This window comes from Colletotrichum paranaense, assembly GCF_030867605.1.
Source record: "Colletotrichum paranaense strain IMI 384185 chromosome Unknown Scaffold_22.1, whole genome shotgun sequence".
NCBI lineage: Eukaryota > Fungi > Ascomycota > Sordariomycetes > Glomerellales > Glomerellaceae > Colletotrichum > Colletotrichum paranaense.
Genome location: NW_026848980.1, coordinates 214,224 through 237,756, shown reverse-complemented (window position 1 = coordinate 237,756; position 23,533 = coordinate 214,224). Strand labels below are relative to the sequence as shown.

Here is a 23,533-nt window from a genome sequence, read left to right as displayed (position 1 = left end):
GGTGCGCATCAAACGGGTGCTACACTTAACTGTTCAAGGGCTAGCATCATGATAAAGACATGGGGAAAGTTGATAAATTCAGATAAGGTAGTCCTCCGGATTGCCGATGATGGAGCATTTAATAGGACCCACGAAGCCGACTTTCCGCATCTGTGGTCCCAGGAGCGTCTGCATCAAATCACGAAAACTCGACTATCAAGATGACTACCCACGAAGTCGATGCTGGCCACGCTTTACCTTCCGGGGCGAACGACGATAAAATCAGACCGCCTTCGGTCCACAACGAGATATCCTCACTCAAAGAACAGGCTTTGACGACGCACGAAGTCTTCAGGGATACGGAAGATGGCGTCCAGTTTCGCACAGTCACTTGGCAGAGTGCCACGATTATGTTCCTCAAGATCCAGTTCGCCATGAGCATCTTGAGCGTCCCCGGAGCCTTCGCCACCCTTGGTGCCGTAGGCGGTGCGCTTTCTCTTGTTGGGTGGCACGTTCTCAATACTTGTCAGTCTTTTCGCACTCGAAGACAGCGACAACAATACTGATGAGATATCTAGACACTGCAGTCATCCTTGGCGAGTTCCGTAATCGTCATCCCGAATGCCATAGTGAGCCGGGTCTTGCCTGCACCCCAACATGAAGACATACTGATGGCTGCAATTAGCTTTGGCTGACATGTGCGGTCGCCTCTGGGGTCGCGTCGGAAAGGAACTTGTCGGGTTGCAGATCCTCATTGCCCAAGTCCTCATTTCTGCAGCGGGTATTGTCTCTATCTCGACCGCATTCAATGCTCTCTCCAATCACGGAGCATGCACCGTCATCTTCACCTTGGTTGGTGCGATCCTCATCACCATGTTCTCCGCAGTGCGCACATTCAGCCGCCTGGGTTGGCTCACCTGGTTCGGATTCGCCACCTTCTTCATCGCCGTCTTTATCTTCGTTGTTGCTGTCACCCAACAAGATCGACCTGCTGTCGCCCCTCCCGGTGACTTCGACCTCGGCTGGACGGCGATTGCCCACCCAACGTTTGTTGCTGGTATCACCGCCAGCGCAAACATCTTTATCAGCAACAGTGGCTCCTCCATGTATCTCCCAATCATCTCGGAGATGCGTCGGCCGGATCAGTACAGAAAGGCTGCTTTGGTGACCGGTGTTCTCGTTTTGGCGATGTATCTTTCATTTTCACTGGTTATTTACCGGTGGTGTGGTGTTTGGCTCGCGACTCCTGCTTTTGGAAGCGCTGGTCCTTTGTTCAAGAAGATATCGTATGGTGTTGCGCTTCCTGGTCTGATTATCGGTGTCGGTATTTACCAACATGTGGCGGCAAAATACCTCTTTGTGCGCATCCTGAGAGATTCGCAACATCTACAGGCAAACACCGTCATTCACTGGACAACCTGGATTGGCAGCAACATGACGCTCGGTATCCTGGCTTTCATCGTGGCAGAAGCCGTCCCCATCCTCAACTATCTTCTCGGACTCGCGGGCGCTCTTTGCTTTGCTCCCTTCAGTCTCATCTTCCCAGCACTGTTGTGGATGCAGGACTTTTCGTCGTACAGAAAGGGAGGTGCATCAAAGAAAGCAATGTACGGGTTTCACGTTTTCGTCGTCCTTGTGGGCCTGTTCATGGTAGTCGCCGGAACGTAAGTATATCATATTCCTTTCTCGAAGAACGAAAACTGAGTAGGCAACAGATACAGTGTAGCCGTGTCCATCAAGGACGCGTATGCATCGGGGTTGATTTCGAAAGTTTTCAACTGCGCCGACAACTCCGGCACAATCTCCTGATTCGAACACCTTGCGAACCAGGTACGCGGGAAAGGATCTCAACTGTCTCGCAAAATTTCGTGTCTAGAGTAAGTTTAGCGACGGCTGTCATTACCGCAGTGAGTTAGAGTCAATATGAGAAATGTTTGCTTTTGTGGCAGAATCCCATGACCATGGCTCGGGCAAGATGTGCCTACTTCCGCGAGTCCGCAAAGTGAAGCGCACCCTTGGGAAAAGCAACTTCCCCCCTTGCCAGGCAAAAGGAAGTCAGGCAGGCGGTGTGGCCCAATCCTTGCATCGTGAACCCAATCGCCCTGGATCTCGACCAACAGATGTCATCATATTTGTTTCTGTCACATCCCTGGGGCCGGCAGTCACGTTCGGCGGTCGGGGCCAAAAATGACAATTGTTTGCTCGCCTGACAGGCCTTGTTCACGCACTTTCGGCGTTCGGACCTCAGCATTGGAGGCAAACATAAGAACGATGATATTCCACCCTTTCTTAACAGCAATAATTATTATTTTCTGTAAACTTTTCGATCAAGATCAATCACACTTTACTGCAACAATGGGTTCCTTAGCTGTGCAGTCGCACTTTTCTAGCCTGATTGAGGCTCCTTACGATGAAGCATTCGTTGTCATGCAGTCAGTTGCAGCAGACCCCACGCCTGATAAGGTCAACCTCGGTCTTGGCGTCTACAGGGACGACGATGCACAGCCTTGGACATTACCGTCCGTCAAAAAGGTGGCGCATCATCCAAAACGATCAAACGTTGCTGTTGAGCCTCATGCTAACCCCAATCTACTCGACGTATAGGCCCAAGCGCAGATCCAAGACAACCACGATTATCTACCCGTTGCCGGACTTCCAACATTCATCGAAGCTGCTAGGAAACTCCTCCTTGGAGATGTCCTTGAGGCTGTCAAGAGTCGCTTGACCACCGTACAGACCATTGCTGGGTCCGGGGCCATTCACATGGGAGCCTTGTTCTTAGACAAGGCAGTCAGACCTGAGAACGTCTGGATCTCAGATCCATCCTGGGCAAGCCATGAGCAAATCTGGGAGAATGCTTCACCAAAGACTCAACGCCGATTCTATCCATACTTTAATCACAAGACCAAGTCGCTCGATCTGGAAGGTATGGTGAGGACGCTTAGACGAGACGCACAACCGGGCGACATCATTATTCTGCAAGCCTGCGCCCATAACCCGACGGGTTGCGACCCAACACAGAAGGAATGGAACATCATTGCCGACATTTGCGAAGAGCTCGGCATCATTCCATTCATGGACATTGCCTAGTGAGTAGTGTCCTACTTTTGATCCGACTTCAGCCTTGAACTTTACTGACTAGCACTCTCTAGTCAAGGATTTGCATCTGGCGATGATCACCACGACGCCTGGGCCGTCCGTCACTTCGTCGGCAGAGGAACGATGGAAGTCTTGGTCGCTCAGTCATTCTCTAAGAGCTTCGGTCTCTACGGCCACCGAGTTGGCGCTCTCCACATCCTCGCTCATGACTCTGCCGCGGTACCTGCCATCAAGTCTAACCTGCTCCAATTTATCGGCTCTGAATACTTGACTCCCTCAGCATGGGGTGCACGCATTGTATCAACAATTCTCAACGATTCTGAACTCACAAAGGAGTGGCGCCAGGACTTGAGGAAGATGAATGCTCGCGTCAAGAGCATGCGAGCGTTTTTGTTCGTCGAGCTCACGAAGCGAGGCACACCTGGCTCTTGGAGACATATCATCGATCAGATCGGCATGTTCTCCTACACTGGTCTCACAGCTTCTCAAGTCAAGACGATGAGGGAGAAACACCACATCTACCTCTTGTCAACAGGAAGAGCGTCCATATCGGGATGTAAGTTCGAGCTCAATATTGTCCCCGTTGATGAATCCCGTACTAATTTAGTCAACAGTGAATAGCAAGAATGTGTTCAGGGTTGCAGAGGCAATTGACCAAGTTGTACGAGGGGATGCTGGCGTTTGAGAGTTTGAGAATATCCATCTGATTTGAGTCTGCTTAAGCGTTTATACACCATTGTAGTTGGGTTGGCAATTTGTAACACTGCACATACTTTATTTTTGATCCGTAACATACCTAGCAGAACCTGGAATCAAGCGTTCGGTATGCACATTCCAGTACTTTTGGGTAAATCCCTTCGTCACAACCCTAGGTGTCCCAGGCCGCCTCGTTATGTTCAGAGCCATTATCTTCATCAGCTGATCGTAATTTTGATGAGACTTTAGACATATTACAGGCAGGTTGAAAAGACCAAACATCGGTCACCATGAACGTTGAATAAAGAACTCAGTATTGAGAGGCGGTCAAGTCTATGGATATCAAGTTGGGAGAAGATGTCTTTGTCATGCCTCAGTTACTACATGGCTCTAAGTCGCTGTGACACCTAGGATTTGTATCCCAGGCTTGTTCCATTGCGAAAAAGCCGGCGTCCGAGACCGATTAGAAGCTGGGGTCATCGCAGCCACCGAGACTGAAATTAATGAAGTTGAGAGGGCATCCAGCATCAACCGAATCTCTGCACGCCTGGCTCTTGCAGCTGTTTTGCTTGAACTTCTCGCGGGCGTTGTTTTGCTACGCTCGCGTTAGCTTTGATACAAACATCGACTTTACGGTTCTCGTCGCAATTAGGATACTACTCACGGGTGCTGCGGCCACGAGGGTGCTCATGGTGAAAAGAGCGATGCAAACGGAGGAGATGCTGAACTGCATTGTGAAAAGTTTGGCGGTTAAATTAGGAACTGAAAATTGAGTCGACCGGCAACAGATAATTGAATAGAAGGCTGCGAGAGTACTGATTTGATCGCGAACTGAAGTGATGATCAACCGATGATGTGTGTCGAATCTCGAGTTTAATATACAAGCCACTCCCACCGGCGAGCATCAAGCTTGGCTTTCAGCTTACCTTCTGTTCCAATGTGTGATCGACGTTGGTGACTCGAAACGTCGCAGGTGTCCGGGCTTATTATTATGCTTAATATGCCTATGGATGTAATGTCGACCTATTGCGCTCACGTCCTCTTGACACCAAACATGAACTGCGACTTCAGCTGATCCATGACCGATGCCATGCGTCTTACTTTTGCTCTCTGCTAACGAACTCATCTTTCAGTTTTGTTCTTGTAGGGCAATTGAGGCAATTGCGGAGTTTGGCAATGCACGGGTCACGCGTCAAACGCCTCAAGGCCGCAGTGAGACTGGCCTGATGGGAAGTGATCACAGTGGAAGGAACAACCAATTGTGCGTTCACAGACGTTAACATGGCTCTAAAAAACTCACTTAGCACGAGAATGGAACTCGCAATATAATTCCACACTCGAGTAGTCCCTGTCTCTCAGCTTCGATTGTCGAGCTTCTTGGACTTTAGATGACAGCGGCCGGGCCCTGGCATTGGCACCTGTGCTGGGACTTGACAGCTGAGATTTGCTCGGTATAGCCGAACTACTATTGCAGTTTCAGAGGTGCGACTCGTTGAACCAGGATGCTTATAGCGTGTGGTCGCCGACTGAGCGTCCCAAGGAGGCATAGATCCAGGATCTTTGCGACTTGTGCGGGGAATGCAAAGCTGGGCAGTCCCAGGCGGTGGTAATAGGGGTCTCCCCACAAGCTGAGACTAACTTTCGAAACACGTTGTTGTCCCCCAGAATCTGAATAGGTGTGACGGTCGCAATGTGGGTGGAAAATTATTGGAAGAATGCAGGGCAAATAGGGTCGGTCGGGGGTACCTATAGCTCTGCGTGCCAGACAGGAGACCAGTCTACATACAGTGTTCCCTGAGCAGAGAAGCAGGCCCTCTCCGTAGCTCAGGCTCTGATGGCCTGAACTTTGGCTATTATGGAGGCGACGAGACTGAGCAAAGACATGTCATGGTTTCACCCAAGATAGGTGGCACTGAAGCAACAGCAAGTTTCAGTAGTGACAGTAATCAGTGAACTCGTGATTAAACAAGAGAAACCAACATGCATTTTTAAAGACATCTCGTCTACAGCTTGCATTGGTCAAGAAGTTGGAGGTGCCACAAATTAAGATCAACAGCGCGATCAAACTATTGTAAGTAAAGACTAATTCCACAGAGCAGGAAAACGGATTCTCCAAACCTCGATCACGCGACACAGATGAGACACAAAAACTTCCCACTCGCTGTCTCGGCTCGAGCTACTTGCTCACAGTTTCAGCATGTTATGATCGCCTCAGTCGTTTTGGAAACCTTTCCAGCTCAGATCCTCGTCCGGGATGACGAGTTATCTCAGAAGCGATCATCTGGGCTAGGGGTTCACTGACATGCGCGGGGCAGCCCTGGAGTATAGCCGACTTCAGCTCGCTCAGGTCTTCTTCTCGGCCGCGGCAGTGCTGTATGAGCTTCTCCAATACTGACATGGTAAACGTAGCTCTCGGCGGGTCAGCTGCCAATCTTGCCGTGAGGCCCTTCAGCTCGTTGCAAAATGACGCTAGAATCGACTCTTCTGGGTGTCTTCTCGCTAAGTTCCCAAAGGCAGCTTCTACAGTTGACCCAACCTGCCTGATCAGCTCGGGCACACCCAGACTAGCGCCTGCTCGCAGAAATGCATCTAGAGTTCTTGGATAGTCTTCGAAACATTCTTCGTCCAGGAACTTGGACAAGGAGATATCCAAGAAGTGTGAGAAGACGGTGCGTGCTCCTGGGCGGTCCAGCAGAGGCTTGTTGGGGTCCGCGCCGTGAGACAGCAAGCGGCTAAAGGTGGCATTCTTCAGGGAGTCGTTCCATCGTTTTGCAGGGAACATGCACGGCCCTGACAGCATGTTGAAGACAGACATGGTGCTGCGAGAGAACGCAACCCATGGCGATGGTGCATCAAGATCGCCCATAATACCCAGTTCTCTCGGAGTTGAGTTTGGATCCTCTCCACGGCGAAGTATGATCTCGAGAACTTGCATTGCAGGCGCAGGACTTTCGCCACTGCTGCGAGACATGGGCATAAGGGCTGCGTACAAGGGCGACTCATCGAAGACATCGAAGAAATCCGGCATCTGTCGAGTCTTCTTTGCCAAGTAAGGTGCCAGATCATGTCGGAGGAGCTCTTCGCGGAACAGGATTCTCGGATCGTACCCGCCAGAGTTAACGCCTCTAACAGTCAGCTGACCGAGCCTGGCCATGTTAACGATGGCTGCTTCGTACTCATCCAAGAGCTTTTCGACCTGCCGACTCTGGCTGGAACCAGGTTGTTCTGTCTGCTTCAACGCTTCGGACGCATAAAGCAGGGCTTGGTTCAGATGCGCAACGAATGGACCGCTGTTCAACCCTCGCCCCTGCCTGATAATGCCTGCGACAAGCGAATTTTCGTGACGTGTGGCCTTAAGGAATCCGAGATATGCAGTAGCAATGGAGATGAAGCCATTATAGCCAGCCGGGAGCTTTCCCTGGAGGTACTCGCCGATGTCTTTTGTTGAGACGAAGTCCTTCACGGTCCTATGAAGAAACTCGACCCGGTTGTTAACAAGCTTGAGTAGTCCCTTTGTCTTCTCATTGATGCTGTTACTGGACTTTTCTCTCCGTAGAACAACATTTTGGTCGGGGTTGAGTGCTTTCGTCTCTCCAGAAGGAGACCTGACATCCTCTAGTTCTCTTTCCAATTGCCAGTAAATGTCGACATGAAGCGGCTCCAGTGCATGTATAGCGCCTAGAAGAATCCCCGCCATTACGCGATGATCAGCAGGATTCACGCTGTCCAACATATGCTGGAATAGATGATCCAAGTCTGAGGGTAGTCGGCTGAAGCGTGCCGCCAGATCTTCCAACCTCTCGCCATTCGAAAGACCTTCTTGTAAAGATCGCGTTACAAAGAAAGCCCAGAGAAATACACCATCGGCTTGAGCCACGATTCGATCGACGAGCTCAGCCTGCTTCAAGGAAGCGTTTGCAGACATGTCGAGACTCCAGCGGGGATCAGACCTCAGCTGATCATACACGAACTTTCGAATATCGTCCTTTGTCAGCTCATGAATATCAAGGCTTTCTTGGTCCTCTTCGCCAAAGCTCCTCTCAAAGACAGGCCACCGACGGCTGGACAAACACATCTTGATATGCGGAGACTTAGCCATGTCAAGAAGAACTTGGCAGAGTTCAGCATGATTGCTGTCGTACTCATCAAGCCCGTCAATGAAGAAACATATCTTCAGAGGGACGTGATCAGCTGTTGATAACGATCGCAACGCAGCAGCCAGCTCGAACACAGACCAGGGTTCAGCAGCGGTCTGCCATCTTCCAGCCTTGGCTGCCGCCCATCGATGTGGGGAGGCGATGGATACAACGTCTGGGTGTCCATGTAGCAAGTCGTAGAGTAGAGACTGGAGAAGCCCCTGCCATGATTTCTGGATCGGAGTACCCGCGATCCAAAAACAATGTGACGCGACAGCCAGTGAGCTAGATGAGCCTGCCCAGTGTTCCAGTAATACTCTCGTCCGAGGATGGTTGGCAATGAACTTCATGAAAGTAGACTTGCCAGATCCGGGCTTGCCTGAGACCCAATAGGTTCCACCTCCGGAGACAAACCAATCTGACAATCGAGAGTCAAATGCCCACTGGAATGTATCCTGATGAGCTTTCGGGATAGAATCAAGGCGAGCAGGTCGACTGGTGTAATTCAGACTCGACACAATCGTGTCGGCGAGTAAAGCATCTTCTGACTTGGTCAGTCTCGTGAGCAAGACCTTCAACTGTTTGACGTCGGCCTCCGAGTAGCTTGCATGTGAATCCGTGAGCTGCCTATTCATTTGCGATCTCAGATCTTCCAGGTCACTCGACATAACGTCAACCTGAGATTCCTGTTCTGGTCGAGCATACCGCCCCTGACTCTCCAGTACTTTCAAGGATTGGCTTAATTGGGATAGACGAGAGCTATGATACGAAGTCAGATAGTATCATGATGTGGTCTTCGCACTACGTACTTGAGTAGACCAATGACTTGGCGCGTCACCGTAGTGTTGAGGCGATCAATTTCACGCTCGTAGTACGCGTTATCCCGCTGAGGCAATAGGGAGTCCCACGTGTCTGGCTCGGCTGTTATACTCTTGGAAGCCCGTCGTAAGTTGAACTCCATGTTCTCCAAAAGCGTGATGCAAGCATCTCGAGAGGAAGACATATCCTGTAGTGGAAGTGAAGTGTCCAAAAGCCTGGAATCACTCCCCGAGAGCATCTGTTTCTCTGATAGAGCGAGTTTCAACCTTGTGACAGTGCCCAAGTCGACATTTTCATTGTTGCGACTTCGGCTCTCAGTAAATTGGGACGCCGAGATAATCGCCGAAATGCATCTTGTTGCATTCACAATAAGGCCTACGGTATCGAGGGTTATGATGGCATCCATGACAGCGACGTGAGGTAGAACACGTTCGTGGTTAGATGTGTGGTGAAAAAGATGTTGCCTAGTAGAATACTTGACACGACATCATGTGCGGGGTCAAGTGAGAAAGGTCAAGAAGAAAATCTTGCCTGAATGTCATGACTGATAAGAAACTGGGCTCGTCCAGAGAGCGACTGGGAGGCACGTACGTAGGAACACATATTAAGGTAGTATTTTCATGGCCCCTTCCCTGCAGGACAGAGGCGTAGCAAACTCACCTTACCCACGTGTGGGGGTCATAATCTTTTGCCTCACGACTGATTGATAACGCGAAACTGGCCAAACTGCAACCCGTATTTGGCGCTCACGGGGCTTGGCATCATAGAGCGTAATTGAGGTCCGTACATGTGAATGATGCGATTACCTGAAGTACAAAGAGTACTTGGTCATAGGAGGACTTGGAGCCATGACAGGGATGAAGTGCGAAGGAGCGAAACTTCCCTTTGCGCCGTTCCAGTTGACGATTCTCCATTCACTGGACCATAGTAAGATCTTAGCGCTGAGAAAAGTCTGACAGCAAACACTGTGGTGGGAAACGTCTAGTTTCTGGTCAAATGTCCGTCCAAACCCTGGCGGGCTTACAGGGGTGATCGTCAAAGTCCCCTTTAATATTATTAGTCATTCGTAAAACTGTCCAATAATGAGAAGAAATGGATTGTTGGCTGGTAAGCATGACAACTCAAGTAGCCGGGAGGTGCAGTGATAAGCACCTTAATTTGTGAGATTCCGTCTGACAGAGAGTGGGTGTCCTCCGCCTGCTGTGCCTCAGGGCCGTATCGCTTGCGCAATAAAGAGAAATCGGCCACTCAGCTTGGTAACACCAACGTAGCCATCATGAAAGTACTTTTGTCACCTAGCCTGTTTCAAGCCGTCAGCCGAGGAGCGGGCTTTCGGACCTCGATTGCATAAATACAAGCTGGTCCCTCATTCTTGTCAGTGGAGTTTCCAGAGCAGTAGGACGATATTCGACCATCACAACTTCATATCCGCTGTGTACAACTGGAACATTATTGAGCTGTGAGATATCAGACTGATATAGCGAAAATCAGCGATCATGTCTCTTGCCGGAATGCGCAATCTGCTCTCTCAGTGGTTTCCTCCACAGCCAACCTACATCGAGCAACACGTCCCATCTCAGAAAGGGAAAGTGTTCATCGTCACAGGCGCCAACCACGGTATCGGGTTTGAGCTTGTCAAGATTCTATATGCAACTGGGGCTAGAATATACATGGCATCGCGATCCAAGGTGAGTCTCATACTCTCATCATAATGGCAATATGATAGATCTCTGAGCTTCGGATAATTGCCAACTTCCGTGAGACCTGCGTGCCATCTTACCTCGAGTCTCTTCAACTATTCTTTTGCGATTAAGGCGGATGTATGAGTTTTGTAACCGTTCGAAGACTGACCAGACCTACCACTGATATAGGAACGTGCCGAGAAAGCGATAGAGACCATCACAACCGCCACACCAGCACCCGAAACCCCCGGTACCATAGTCTTCCTTCCCTTTGATCTGAACGATCTGGACAGCGTCAAAGCAGCCGCCGCCATCTTTGCGCAACAAGAGCCAAAGCTCCATGTTCTCTGGAACAATGCTGGTTCAGGCGCTTATAGGATTGAAGAAGGCGCCAAAACGAAGCAAGGATTCGAGCCAATGGTTGGCATGCACTGCATTGCTGCGCAACTGTTTACCCACCTCCTCCTTCCCCGACTCCGAGCAGCCGCGGGAGACGCTCCAAAAAGCTCGGTGCGTGTTGTTTGGACTGCGAGTTTCATGGCGGAACTGTCGACTGGCGACAATGGCATCGACTTTGACCATCTCGTAGAGGGTACGCCTGATCGCGCGCTGAACTATGCCGTCTCCAAGTTTGGTAACTGGCTTCTCGGCCGCGAGATGGCCTCTCGTTATGGTTCTGACAATATTGTCAGCGTTGTTCAGAACCCTGGTAACTTGAAAGCTGGCGCCTATGACGGGGTCCCGGCGTTTTCAATGCTCTTTATCACTCCCTTCCTGTACGAGACAAAATTTGGTGCGTACACTGAGCTGTACGCAGGCCTATCCCCCGATATCTCGCTTGATAATAATGGCGCGTACGTTATCCCCTGGGGCCGCATTCGCATCGACGAAGATATTCCGAGGAAGGACATCGTGAAGGCCTTGAAGCCGGAGGCGGAAGGGGGCCTTGGTTATACGACGAAGTTCTGGGAGTGGTGCGAGGAACAATGGAAGCCCTTCGTCTGAAACACGCGATTTTTGATTCTTGCTCTGAGGCTCTTACTCGGACAACTCAGGTTCAAGGGGAAGAGACATAGGGATTAGTCCTTGTGTTTGACCTAGCTCTACCATCTCAAAATGCATAATATCAACGCCATGAGACGTGTATTGATAACGCCTTACTCGTCTAAGCATATGGTGAAACATTGCTCGAAATGAAATTTGGCTAACAAGCTTCGGCATGTCACAATGAATTCCAGGGTCGCAGACCCGACCTGCATAGTAGTGGAGCGACGTCGGGTCCGGACCCGGCCTAGCGAATAGGCGGAATTACGTGTAGTCCAGTTGAGGAGCCTGAGGCAATATTGGGTCGGTATCTGCACTCTCAGAAGAATTACTGGCACTGTCGGTCAAGGTCTCAAACACTTGGATTATAAAGTATCAGGGTATCTATCTCGGCCGCAGCCAATTCATTATACATAAAATACATTGGAAGAGCTTAGGCGGCAATATCCTTGCCCTTCTCCTCAACCTCGAGTTCGCGAGTGGGCTGTTGCGCCTTGCTGCCCCAGCGACCCATGAAGAAGTTGCCGAAAGCTTGGGCATTGTTTCTCATGTTCATGGCGACGATCTCGCTGGTCGGCTTCTCGAAAAGACGATCAATATCCTCGAGTGTCTTGTCCTTGGTCTCGGGCATGAAGATCATCTATGGATTGTCAGTCTGGGTTATGATATCACATGGAAATGAAAGTATTTACCTGGTAGAACCATCCCAAGATGGCAATGCCTCCATAGAATCCGAGAGTGAGACCAGTACGGGTCATGGCCTCCTGCATGGCAGAGAAGTTGTAGGTGACAATGAAGGAAGACAGGAAAAGCAGACCAGACGAGGTGGTCATGCCGTAGGATCTGAGGTAGGTGGGGTAGACCTCAGAAGGAACAACCCAAGTGAGACAAGCGTAGCAGCCAAAGAAGCCCATGTACAGGGCCAAACCGATGAGGTAGCAGGCAACGGCACCGGTGGTATTGGTATCAGTAGGAATCTGATAGCTGGCGCCAATGATCACCAAGCCCACGAAGAAACCGGGAAGCATAGTGTTGGCCCAGAAGCGACGCCCGAACTTCTCCATGTAGAAGCAGGCGGGGATGGTACCGATGAGCAGAGAGCCACCACCGACAAGAGACATGTAGGTAGCCTTCTCGTCGTTGAAACCAATCTGCTGCATGAGGATGGACATGTAGTACATGATGGCATTGACACCAGTAAGCTGGCCAAGAAGAATCATGATGTTGGCGTAGACCAAAGCACGGCGGGCGCGGGGGACGGTGATGAAATCCATCCAGGGGAAGCGCTTGTTCTTGGCACCCTCGGAAACCTGCTGCTTCTCATCGACGACGGAGACCTTCATGACGAAGAACTCTTCTCTGGCCTCAGGAGTAGAAGTGCCACGGATACGCTTCCACACCTTGTAGGCTTCGAGCGTCTTGCCCTTGTGCATCAGGTAACGAGGGGACTCAGGCAGGAAGAGCATGCCGGCAAACATGATGGTGGAGAAGAGAAGGGATGATCCGAGAATCCAGCGCCAGTTGCCGGGCACGTGGATGAAGATGGCGGCGACGGCGTAGCCAAGAACTTCGCCGAGAGCGATGTTGAGCTGGTATAGGGAGACGACGTTACCACGGATGCGGCGTTCAGCGGTCTCGGCGACGTAGACAGGGACGGTACCACCCTCGAGACCGACACCCATGCCAAGGATAACACGGGCAGAAACGATCATGCCTTTAGGATAAGTTAGCCAGGCCCGGCATGCAGAAGTGAAATGATATGTCAATTGACTCACCAAAGTTCTGTGCGCCGGCGCAAAGTGCGCCACCAATAGTGTAAAGGATGCAAGAAATGATGATGGACATCTTTCGGCCGAGGTATTCGTTTGAGGGACTGAGGATGATGGCACCACCGACGGCACCAAGAGGCATGGCAGAGTTGACGAGAGAGTTTTGGCGGGTCGTAAGACCAAGGTCACCGGGGAGGAAGAGGTTGGCACCAGAGATGAGAGACTGATCGAGACCGGAGAGAAGGCCACCCATTGAGGCGAAGGCTACAATGAGCCAGGTGAAGTACTTGGTGTTGGTGAACTCCAGTTGGAAAAAGCCCTTCTTCAAACCACCAGCAGCCTCCAACTCCCGCTCCATGCTGTCGATGAAGGCATCGACTTCCCAACCACCAGCCGCAGCGATGGCGGCAGCATCTTTCTCGTTTACACCAGGAAGGGCGTTGGCGAGGTTCTCGACGTGAGCCTCATTTTGACTGTCCGGGTTGTGTTTGCCCGAAATCTTCGGGGCAAGATTGACTCCGTGCATGTTGTTGGGGGTTTCCGCGCAGCCGCGAGCCAAGACCTCGTCTAAACAGAGATTGGCCCAAAAGGGTAATAGTAGATCTGATTAAGGCTGATGCTAAGAAATGCGGCTCTGATGGTCCGGAGGGAAAAAGACACCTGCCAAGGAAAGACAACTAACAACAGAGACTGGGACGAGCCGGGCTTTTAATCACCCTTCACACTTCTTACCACTACTCACGGCGACACACTAGTAGATCAACAATAAGAGCGGCCAATATTCCAAGGCAGCCAACCCGAAGACGGCATTGATGGATTGTGGATTCCTCGCCCGACTCTCGACGTGACCATCTGTCTAACCTCGACACCAACATCGTCATCCGAAATTTTTGTATGGTGTTAGTGTGGAGACCTGGAGAGAAACGGCCGAAGTAGGAGCGACCTCTTGTCCGCACTTCAGGCCTCTTCTCCAGTGGAGAGACCCCAGGAACACGGAACACGCACTTGGAGAACATTAAGCAGGCTGGGGGAGAGGCCGGAGGGAGGGTGGAGGGCAGCTGTTGCGGGCGCTGGGCTCTATTGCCCTTGGGGCTCCAGACTTTCCTCATACACAATCTGCAGAGCGTGACCATGGGGCGACGCGGAGCCCGGGGTCCCAGTTGTCTGTTCTGGCCCCCATTTCTGGCAGGCAAAAAAGCAGGCCAAAGGACTCGCGGAGATCAGGCCGCGACGACCGTTCTTCTTCCCATCTGACTCGCGACTCCACATCCGCGCAGGATAGCGTTTGTGCGAGACCCGCCCGAAGGATGGGTGGTTTGACCGAAAATTCTCCCGGTACCGCGTTCTGGATCTACTCGGTGACAATCCGAAGCCCGCACCGTTCGTTCTCGTGACGACGACGGAAACGTACGGAGTCTCCGCGTGGAGAAAGCAGACTCCAGAGTCACCAACATGTTAAAATTTCTCACTCTGGGGATTGGATTGGGGAAGTTTTTCTGGGACCTTGGAGATGTGGGCTGACGTCAACCCTAGGGGGAAAAATCTAGAAGCGGCACATGGACAGTCAGACTCGTGTCGCTTGCGAGCAAGAAGTTTTCGGTGGTGCTCGGCGATGATAGCCGCCCGGTAACGACGCATGTTTCTTCTCTCTCTGGTTTTTCTCATGTTAATAATCTTTTCCCAAATACCCATGGACAAGACCTAGCATCCCCCCGGCCTTGCTGTATCTATTACTTTACAGAGAACGTGGTCTGACACATCACCACGTGCTGGGAACATTTCTCCTTCGGGACGAGCAGATCGCCATCGTCGTGCCTGACCGCTTGGTGGCTTGTTCCTAGCTCCCGCCAGCTACATGTCCCGGTCCGGGTGGGAAGCCGCATTCTTGGCTGATGACAAGAAATATCTGGCCGGCTTGGCGCTCCGTGAGGCGGCAGGGGAGTATGCCAGGCCGCAGCCGCCGCACCGATCGCGCGATGCCAAGTCGGCGAGCAGCGCACTAAGGCAGGCGAAGAGGAAGAGAAACGGCTTCCGACTGGTGCTAGTCCAAAGTTCGGCCTTCTAGCTCGTAGACCGGCTTAGCAAGGCCGATACGACACTCGTCCTGTTACAGATTGTCACGAAAATTCGTTCATCCCTTTTTAGCGTTGCGACAGGGCTCTCCTAGGCTTCATGTGGGGGGCAAAAGAAAAATTGGCAAGATTGCAAATATCAAGGAAACAATGCCTGAAAAACTTGATTGTAGCGCTCAAGACAAGGGTTCCAATCTGAGCGACCATGACACATTCTAGAAGTTCTCTAAACTCCGATGGATCATTAAAGTTGTCGAACCAACTGCCATCTCGTCGATTCAAAACACGATTTATGTTTTGCTGCTCATCGGCCTTTACTTAATTAGACCTCCTCTCTGGAGTTGGTTCACTGTTGTTCTTTAAAAGTCTGCCCGAGTTCGCCCGGCATTCATGCAACCCACAGAAAATCCCATCTTTTCCCCTCACAGACCATTCGAACCCCCGCGAAATGGAATGGAGCAAGCATGGCCGGGTCACATCAGCAACCTGTGGATCATTCCAATCATGTCTCATTGGCCTTTGACCCCTGCAAGGGTGTCCCGTAAGTCCGAAAGATAACTTTGACCATCAGGCCGGTTCAGCCGTTCGATCGTTACACTTCATCTATGCATGTGCGTTACCGGCGGTATGGACTTTCCTTTGTCAAAGATAAGGAGTTGCTATCTTATCGTTTTCCGCCGGACTGCGAGATTTCTTGACACGTCAATGGTATACTGACAATGATGTTGTTGATCGGTCGCCGTTGTGGCTTCACGAGTCAGACTAGAGGGCTAGTCCTGCCGATCTTGGCGCACCTTGTCGAGCTTGCCGCCGTTGTGAGCCCGAGGAGAATGGGCTAAGATGTGTGGCACTACAGGTAGGCCCAGAAGTAAAGCCGGCGCTATGCAAGCATTCTGCAAGTCAAGGAATGCTAGATGGACACTGTATTCGTACACAATACTGAGGGATAGCTATCAGTCTGTTCCCTTAATATCAGTATTAGTCTGGGTAGCTTATGATGTCAATGAAGCCTGTTCAAGTTGCCACAATTATCGTCGCTTTGACTTCTTAAACATGGCCTGCCTTCTGCCGAGCCGCCTCACCAAGTAAGTAATCGATCGAAAAGGCGGCTCATGGTCGTAGTTGTGAGACTTCGTATTGTTATCGGAAGAGCCACTTGAACTACCTCAAGAGAAGTAGCTTCCCGCAAACAGCTTCACTTTCGTCCATTCCGAAGACATCAAGGCATGTAGTGATTTTGACTTCAGAGACACAGACATTCCCCCAAACCAAAGGATCCGCTTATCTTCAAGCCAACTGCATCCGTTCGTCGGCTGGGCGAGTTCTACGCTGCAATCGCTGTTTTACTATTGTGTATACACCAGGGTCTAAAGGAGCAGGGTGTGGATTCCAGGATCTGGTTCTTCCATGCACCCCATCAACGGCGTTCGATTTCGACGCTTGGAATCAATCCTGAATATAGCTTTCATCTCCTTCCTGACAGCCACGGCCAGTCTCTTTTTGCTGGACGAGATACTTAGCTATCAGAGGGTTTGATCTTTCTGGACGCCGAGTTTCAGAGCGAAATTGTAGACCGGAAATATGAACAGCCCTTCAATTGCCAATGAGTGTTCAGCCGTCGACTCATGGATTTGCTGTAGACTACGCAATTCCCTTCGCCGTCAAGTCTCTCGCCAGCCTCAAGAAGTCAAGATTTCTCTGCGTGAACAGTTGCTTGCCGAAAGCGGTTCACTAAACGGCTGGTCAATAGTGCAATGAAGCTAAATGATCGTTTCAAGAGAGGCTTTCTACTTCGATCATTCATCACACAGATTTACGAATAAGTTGATAGAGGCTGAAGCTAGATTTCCAAGCTAGATATGTCGCACAGAAACGCAAGCTCATCAATAATGCTCTTGCAGTCTGAAGCAAGGGAAGACACTCAAGATGCATATCTCCACTCACTTGTTTCTCCAGAAATCCTGTCTTGCTCGTCCAAATCTTTGTTCTTCTTCCAGCAGTACCATTTGGTGATGAGAACGAAAATCACTGTCAACCCACATCCGGTAATGATAGCACCGCCTCCCGTCTGATAGTATGGTTCCTGGTTTCTCAGAAAGAAGTAAGGCGTAAACCAGTGAGAGACAGAAGATACACTGTTGGCGATTGCAATAAGAGCGGCTCTTTTCGTTCGTGGTCGAGGTACGACAGTTGTCTCCCAAGAAATTTGCAGCTGTTCCAGTCAATAATGGAGATTCTTCGAGAAAGAAAGAAATCCCATGAACGTACATTGAGGCCGAGGAATGGTCCGGTGACCAGCAAAATCATCGAGAAATATCTGGCACCAACGTTGAGTGTTGTGATCATCACAACGCACCCAGCCAGTGTAAACAGCATCGGCACGATAATGTGGTAGCCATGTTCAAGCATTCGACCGGACGACCAGGAAACTGCCAAAGTTACAAGAAAAGCAATAATCGGAGGTGGGGCTTGAATGAGGTACGTCTCGGTAGCGCCGAATCCGAGAGTAGCGAGGATCTAGAGAAGTCTGACGTAAGTAATGAAGTTCGACCTGTGGTGGGAGCTGACGTGGTTTTGACTGACCGATGGAAAGAAGTCTTTGTAAGACTGCGCGATTATAAGGCAGAAATGAATAGCAGAGAAAAGGTATGTGAATGGGTCTTTGAATGCCATCCAAACTCCACCCCAGTAGTCGCCCTCATCGTCTTCAGTGCGACCGCCGGCCGACACAGTTTGCCGGTACTGAGCCATTTGCGACTCTTCGGCAGTCAGGAAATAGGTGCCAGTCGACTCGGGAAAGTTGGGAATGAACCAAAAGCTTGCCAGACCAATAATGATGCTGACGATACCTACAGCTGTATTAGTGAAAGGAGAGTCTCGCCATATATCCATAAACTGACCCTCGAGAAGCAAAAACCACTGCCATGCTGATAGCCCGGCTATGCCATTCATATTGCGGAGGACTCCAGCAGCCAGAAGGCCAGAAATAGCCTGCGATATTGTGTTTCCGGCGTGCCAAATACCCATGCGGAGCGGAGACTCATGCTTCGTGTACCAAGACGACGTCAACAAAGACACCGCTGGCACGAAAGGGCCTTCAGTCAGGCCTACTACAAAGCGACACAGGAGAAAACCCCAACCAGCAGTGACAGCAGGCATACATAAAGTGGTAATGGACCACCCAAGCATACAGCACGGAAGCAAGATTCGTGGCTTTCCCTTCGCGATGATGACATTTGCGGGAACCTGTGAAATGATGTATCCCACATAGAAAAGCGAGATACCGGCAGACCACATCGTATCTGACATGTGCAAGTCATCTTGCATGCCGGCAAGTCGTGCGTTCGAGACGTTGATGCGGTCTAGATAACTGAACATAGAGAGTCAACAACTGAAGGGGTACATCATTGGCCGAACATAAGAGAACCAAGTGGGGGAGTTCGAGACTCACTTCATCATAAGCATGGCACACACCATTGGGAGAAACTTCCAATCGAGACGTTTGCGAACAGCTCTATCGAGTGCTTTGAGCTCCTCCGGGCTTTTGTCTCTTATGAGGTCGTATGGCTCCAGTAGAGGGTCGCGGGTAGGAGCGTTTTCTTCCCACTCAATGCCGACTTTGACATCGACTGAGCCGCTTTTAGAGCGGGGAGGAGTTGCCATGGTAGTTGTAGACTGTCTAATCCAGAAGAATAGCGCGCGATAAGAAGAGTTCAGAAATGGTATCGGACGAGAAGATTCCACATCTTTTGTACTCTTGCGACAGAATGGCTTTGGGGTATTGCTCAATTGAGAAACAGCATTTTGCAACAACAATTTCATAGCCAAACAAGCGTTCAAATTCCCCACATTGGAGCCCAGTTTCCCCGCGAATTGATCGTGGATGTGTTGCGGGCTGTCTGGGGTTAGTCCACTCTCTGCCACTACCGGAGCGTGTCCGATGATTGACGACCTTCCCCGGACTGGGTCCGGTCGGCATCAGATCTTGCAACCGGCCAAGTTCTTCGGGGTAGGAATTGTGCCTAGACTAGTGACAGCGATTGCTCGACTATTTTACTTCACTGACGGGAATCCCCGCGCTGACTTCTAGGCTGAGGCGTACTACCGTAGCTGTTTCATACAATTATCCACCACATCCTACTGATCAGGCACCCCGGCTGAAATGACTAGTCAATTATAATATATCACGCGTAACGAAGTAAATCATTGTGCAGTGCACTACGCTCATGTGTCATCCCGCTGTATCCGACTCTGTCCATAGTTATACGTGATTTACTACAAACATCTATGCAGACTTAGTGGAGCAGCAGTAGACGAGGTTTAGGGATACTTCCGAGAAGTATAATCCACAGTGTTGCGGCCCCCCCCCCCCTCTCTGCTTAACTAAGCCTTAACACGCAACTCATGTAGCGACCTGTAATCCTCTACGTGAAGGTAAATCGAATGAGTTGCTGAGATCGACGTGGAATTATATCTGGCAAATGGTTCCACGAGACGGTCTTTGAAAAGGTTAGCCAAACCACATTTGCAGAGAACCGAAAAACATCGAAACGGTCTCACATTAGATGTTGTTTCATCAGTTTCCATATTTCTGGTGGAAAGACTAAGTAAGACCTGTTGAAATGCTGCAAGTGCAGGAAATCGTGATGCGGCGATCGTCACAAGCGTCGAGGCTTTGCTAATGACTTCTGACACTTGGGCGAGTCGACGCGCGGCAAAGTCATTTTGACTTCTTCGACGGGTGAGGCATGCAAAAGCGACCGCAGCTTGAAAGATGTCATATGCATCAATGAAGCTGCAAACAAAACTTCCCTTAATAAACAGATCGTAAGATCGGTTGATAAACTGATATGATGTGTTAATGGTATCAGTCTCAAGATCTTGGTTGTTTCCTAGCCAAAATTCATTTCGCACGATTGTTTGAGGCGTCAAAGATGCAAGATGAATCAATGCCCGACAAGATAGCTGTTCAAAAAGATACAGAAGATGCGGAGCAGAAGGCGATTGACGATCAACGTTGGGAGGTAGATCTCTCCAATGAACGATATTACTGTAGGTAAGTAGAATGTCCTCTCGTCTTCCTGACCGGATACCTGAAACCAGTTGAGAGTAGAGTACAAGATAGCGAATGGTTTGCGATATTTGATGCGGCGTCTCCGTTGCAATGGATAGGCCATCGTCTTCCGCTGGGAGCTGAAGCATTTATGTCAACTTGGGATCGACGAACTCAATGCCTATGTGGTGCCTTCAACTTACGTGTACCGAAATGTAATCATCCTGGATACTCAAAGGGCGGTCCATGACAAGGCTGAGCATGCTAGGGCAGAGTTCAGTATTGGAGATTCTAAGTTGATCACGAACACAATTATGGCATACCGGTCAAAGGAGTACACGGCCCAAAACAACCATCGCCGTCTGCCAGCTTCAGGTAGCCCAATGCTCGAGTTCACGTCTGGCTCTCGGTGCAGGCCGAGCGAGATACATGTCTTCATAGCCAGACCCAATAAATGCCAGGCAGAGCCACCGGAGGAGTTATAAAGAGAGTAGATCGTAAGCATGATCATGCAGTGTATGTGCTCAAGAGTCGATTCGGTGCGCAAGATGGAAGGAAGTTCGCTGAGGGCGGCAGAGTGAAGGCTTGCGTTAAGAAATGAAAGGTGAGTAGAAGTCGGAGAGACCGAAATTCCAATAGCGCAAGCCATGTGAAGATTGAAAACATGTAATGGCGGAGGGCTCTGTGCAGCATGGCAGTCAGTTCTACATGCCATAACACCCTCACATTGCCGGAGAAAAATATCCTCGTCGATATATGGCATAATGATTGGCCATTCCAGGAATTTCCGGACATGCTCAAGCGTTAGATCCCGGCTCTCTGAACTGAGGCGACTGTTCATCTCAGGAGTTTGAGGCGCCGGCATAGCTGTGGATGGGTCGCGTCCATCAATAGCCAAGGCCCCGGAGATCACCTCTGCTAAAGAAAACTTCCAGGGAAGATCATCGGAATTATCTCGGGGCTCAGCCATTGCATTTCGTGATAAGAAGCCGATTGCCCCCATCGTGGCTCTCACAGAAGAATCTTCGGTGCCATGTCTATTAGTGTTGACAGTGTCGAGCGCACGGCTTGAGGTTATCGAGATAGCATCACGAGGTGTCTCAAGACTGTCATCCATTGGAGAAGAGCCATGACATGATTCAGCGTGACCGCTGTGCGTACGCGACCGTTTTCGATGAAGCGATTGTTCTTCCAGATTGGCGATCCGTCTTTTCAATGACGACACGTAACTTAGACTTATCAGCAAGCGTATCATCGGGCAGAAGACTAGGTTATATTATTACCCAATGACTGAAGTGTGAGAGAGCTCAGATACTGTGTTGAAATCTTGGTTCCGTGGAATACACTCGGCCCCTAACCCACTGCACGAGGTGCATGCCGGCAGACGTCGGTCGCACTGATGGCTGTCAGCTAATACTGATTTGTATGGCATCTGAACATCGGGATTCTAACTTTTTGTTTCCTCTTCCAACATCTTTCGCAAGCTTGTGGGCGAGTTACCGTGGATGTTAAGGGCGGCTCAGGTGTCCCCCTTAAGTTCGGAGCCTCCTGCGCACCTGCAGACGAAGTCGAACTCATAGCCCCACTACCTATTTTCTCATATTAAATGGTTCAAAGTCCGCAATGAGCCAGGTAGTGGAAGTGGGCGGTTGGGAACAAATGGCCGTCTTCGAGTTGGCATGATATGTGAGGTGGAAGCTGCAGGCTCAGAGTCTCTCGCACCTCCGACTGTTTGCCGACGTTGCGGGGTTTGACCCCCAAGCCTCCGTGGGGAAGACTGTGGAGGATCTGATTGGGCCACCCCCACATCTCATAGAGATGGACCACAGTTAGAGTCACCAGGGTTAATAAAGAGGCTACCATGCGATCTGATCAGTTATTGCCAGATTCGAAGCATCAATAAGTGACGGTCAGGGTTTCAAGATACAACGTGACAAGTAGGAGATCTACCCTCAATTCCACGTATATTTTATGTTTGCCAAAAGGCAGTATCTCATCTCGTAAGAGAGATACTGGTTGTGATGGGATCTATGATTTGCCATTTGTATGGGCAGTTGCCCTGATACTGAGGCTAGACATCTCCGCCGCTCTCTTCGCGGCACCGGCAATAAGCAAGGGGCCATCCGTTGCAGCCATGACCCAGCGCGCACCCATTTGACAAAACTTTTCCACAAGATCCATACGTGAGTGAAGACCTCCCACGCCAACCCACTTTCCGTGCTTATTGCAGGCAGCGATCGTCCGCTCATAGGCTTCTGTGAGCCTAGGGTTTTCGTAGTCGCCAGGGATACCCATCTCAGCCGTCAGATCGTTGGTACCGATGAGTAGAGAGTCCACTCCTTCAACTGCTGCAATCTCGTCGACTAGCTGTAGTGCCTCAAGAGTCTCGATCATTGGTATAACCAAAGTAGCGTCATTTGTGATGGGATTGGAGACCTTGGCAGGAATCGTACGGAACTGATAATGAGGCAGTCCGTTGGTTGATGATCGTGTGCCGATAGGTTGGAACTTGGCAGCCGCAACAACGTCTCGTGCGTCTTGCACACTGCGAATATGCGGCACAATAACACCAAGGGCACCACCGTCTAGGATCCTTGAGACAAAAAAGGGGTCCTTGCTGGGCGCTCGTACTATTGGCGAGATCCCGGCGTACAGCGCGGCAATGCACAGTTGAGAGGTCGTCTCGAGATCGAATGAAGAATGCTCCATATCGACGAGGATCCCGTCGAATCCTGCTGTCTTAGCCATCATGGGAAGTTCTACCGACTTGACTAGTTTGACGCTCAGAGTCGATGCAACCTCATCGCGGAGGAGTTTCTCCTTGAATGAGTGGGGAATAGAAACGGCCATTTCGGTTGGGAGTGGGAATGTTGAGTGTTGAGGACTATGATTGATTGATTTGCAGTGTGAAAGAATTCTTGGAGCACATGTAACAAAGGTATTGTTATATGGCTTTCCAGTTCTTGTTCGTGGACGGATGCCCGGAGTCATGCCGAGGATTTCCATAACCTCTTCGGCGCTTCCGCAAGCTTTTCGGCCCTCCGATCCCATGTTCAAATACAATCATTACCGAAACTCTTGGCCGGTCGTATGGCAAGTGTCTATAGTGTTGTTCCTCCATAAGATTGCAGCCGACATATGGAGGCAACGGGGGCCGTCCGAAGGTATCGGACCACCTCCGGAT

The 23,533-nt window shown here is 50.5% G+C and overlaps 9 protein-coding genes across 9 annotated transcripts; 3 read left to right on the top strand and 6 right to left on the bottom strand.

Moving 5' to 3' along the window:
- Positions 1 to 200: 200 nt before the first annotated feature.
- Positions 201 to 1,788, top strand: CPAR01_15986 (uncharacterized protein; the record flags this gene model as incomplete). The annotated part of the gene is made up of 4 exons (XM_060500231.1): positions 201 to 504; positions 558 to 608; positions 665 to 1,643; positions 1,695 to 1,788. 4 exons carry the CDS (start codon positions 201 to 203, stop codon positions 1,786 to 1,788), a joined length of 1,428 nt encoding a protein of 475 aa, XP_060341048.1.
- Positions 1,789 to 2,334: 546 nt separating this feature from the next.
- On the top strand, positions 2,335 to 3,763 carry CPAR01_15985 (aspartate aminotransferase; the record flags this gene model as incomplete). The annotated part of the gene is made up of 4 exons (XM_060500230.1): positions 2,335 to 2,511; positions 2,584 to 3,068; positions 3,132 to 3,634; positions 3,693 to 3,763. 4 exons carry the CDS (start codon positions 2,335 to 2,337, stop codon positions 3,761 to 3,763), a joined length of 1,236 nt encoding a protein of 411 aa, XP_060341047.1.
- Positions 3,764 to 4,237: 474 nt separating this feature from the next.
- Positions 4,238 to 4,507, bottom strand: CPAR01_15984 (uncharacterized protein; the record flags this gene model as incomplete). Its single annotated transcript, XM_060500229.1, has 2 exons — positions 4,238 to 4,369; positions 4,439 to 4,507. 2 exons carry the CDS (start codon positions 4,505 to 4,507, stop codon positions 4,238 to 4,240), a joined length of 201 nt encoding a protein of 66 aa, XP_060341046.1.
- Positions 4,508 to 5,974: 1,467 nt separating this feature from the next.
- CPAR01_15983 (uncharacterized protein) lies at positions 5,975 to 9,135 on the bottom strand (the record flags this gene model as incomplete). The annotated part of the gene is made up of 2 exons (XM_060500228.1): positions 5,975 to 8,669; positions 8,720 to 9,135. 2 exons carry the CDS (start codon positions 9,133 to 9,135, stop codon positions 5,975 to 5,977), a joined length of 3,111 nt encoding a protein of 1,036 aa, XP_060341045.1.
- Positions 9,136 to 10,225: 1,090 nt separating this feature from the next.
- Positions 10,226 to 11,416, top strand: CPAR01_15982 (uncharacterized protein; the record flags this gene model as incomplete). Its single annotated transcript, XM_060500227.1, has 2 exons — positions 10,226 to 10,417; positions 10,601 to 11,416. The coding sequence occupies 2 exons, from the start codon at positions 10,226 to 10,228 to the stop codon at positions 11,414 to 11,416; spliced, it is 1,008 nt and encodes a 335-aa protein (XP_060341044.1).
- Positions 11,417 to 11,888: 472 nt separating this feature from the next.
- On the bottom strand, positions 11,889 to 13,750 carry CPAR01_15981 (uncharacterized protein; the record flags this gene model as incomplete). Its single annotated transcript, XM_060500226.1, has 3 exons — positions 11,889 to 12,095; positions 12,148 to 13,169; positions 13,231 to 13,750. 3 exons carry the CDS (start codon positions 13,748 to 13,750, stop codon positions 11,889 to 11,891), a joined length of 1,749 nt encoding a protein of 582 aa, XP_060341043.1.
- Positions 13,751 to 17,217: 3,467 nt separating this feature from the next.
- CPAR01_15980 (major facilitator superfamily transporter) lies at positions 17,218 to 18,959 on the bottom strand (the record flags this gene model as incomplete). The annotated part of the gene is made up of 4 exons (XM_060500225.1): positions 17,218 to 17,508; positions 17,565 to 17,813; positions 17,880 to 18,666; positions 18,748 to 18,959. The coding sequence occupies 4 exons, from the start codon at positions 18,957 to 18,959 to the stop codon at positions 17,218 to 17,220; spliced, it is 1,539 nt and encodes a 512-aa protein (XP_060341042.1).
- Positions 18,960 to 19,679: 720 nt separating this feature from the next.
- CPAR01_15979 (uncharacterized protein) lies at positions 19,680 to 21,352 on the bottom strand (the record flags this gene model as incomplete). Its single annotated transcript, XM_060500224.1, has 3 exons — positions 19,680 to 20,489; positions 20,553 to 20,613; positions 20,673 to 21,352. 3 exons carry the CDS (start codon positions 21,350 to 21,352, stop codon positions 19,680 to 19,682), a joined length of 1,551 nt encoding a protein of 516 aa, XP_060341041.1.
- Positions 21,353 to 22,377: 1,025 nt separating this feature from the next.
- Positions 22,378 to 23,199, bottom strand: CPAR01_15978 (HpcH/HpaI aldolase; the record flags this gene model as incomplete). Its single annotated transcript, XM_060500223.1, has 1 exon — positions 22,378 to 23,199. One exon carries the CDS (start codon positions 23,197 to 23,199, stop codon positions 22,378 to 22,380), a length of 822 nt encoding a protein of 273 aa, XP_060341040.1.
- Between the last annotated feature and the right edge of the window lie 334 nt (positions 23,200 to 23,533).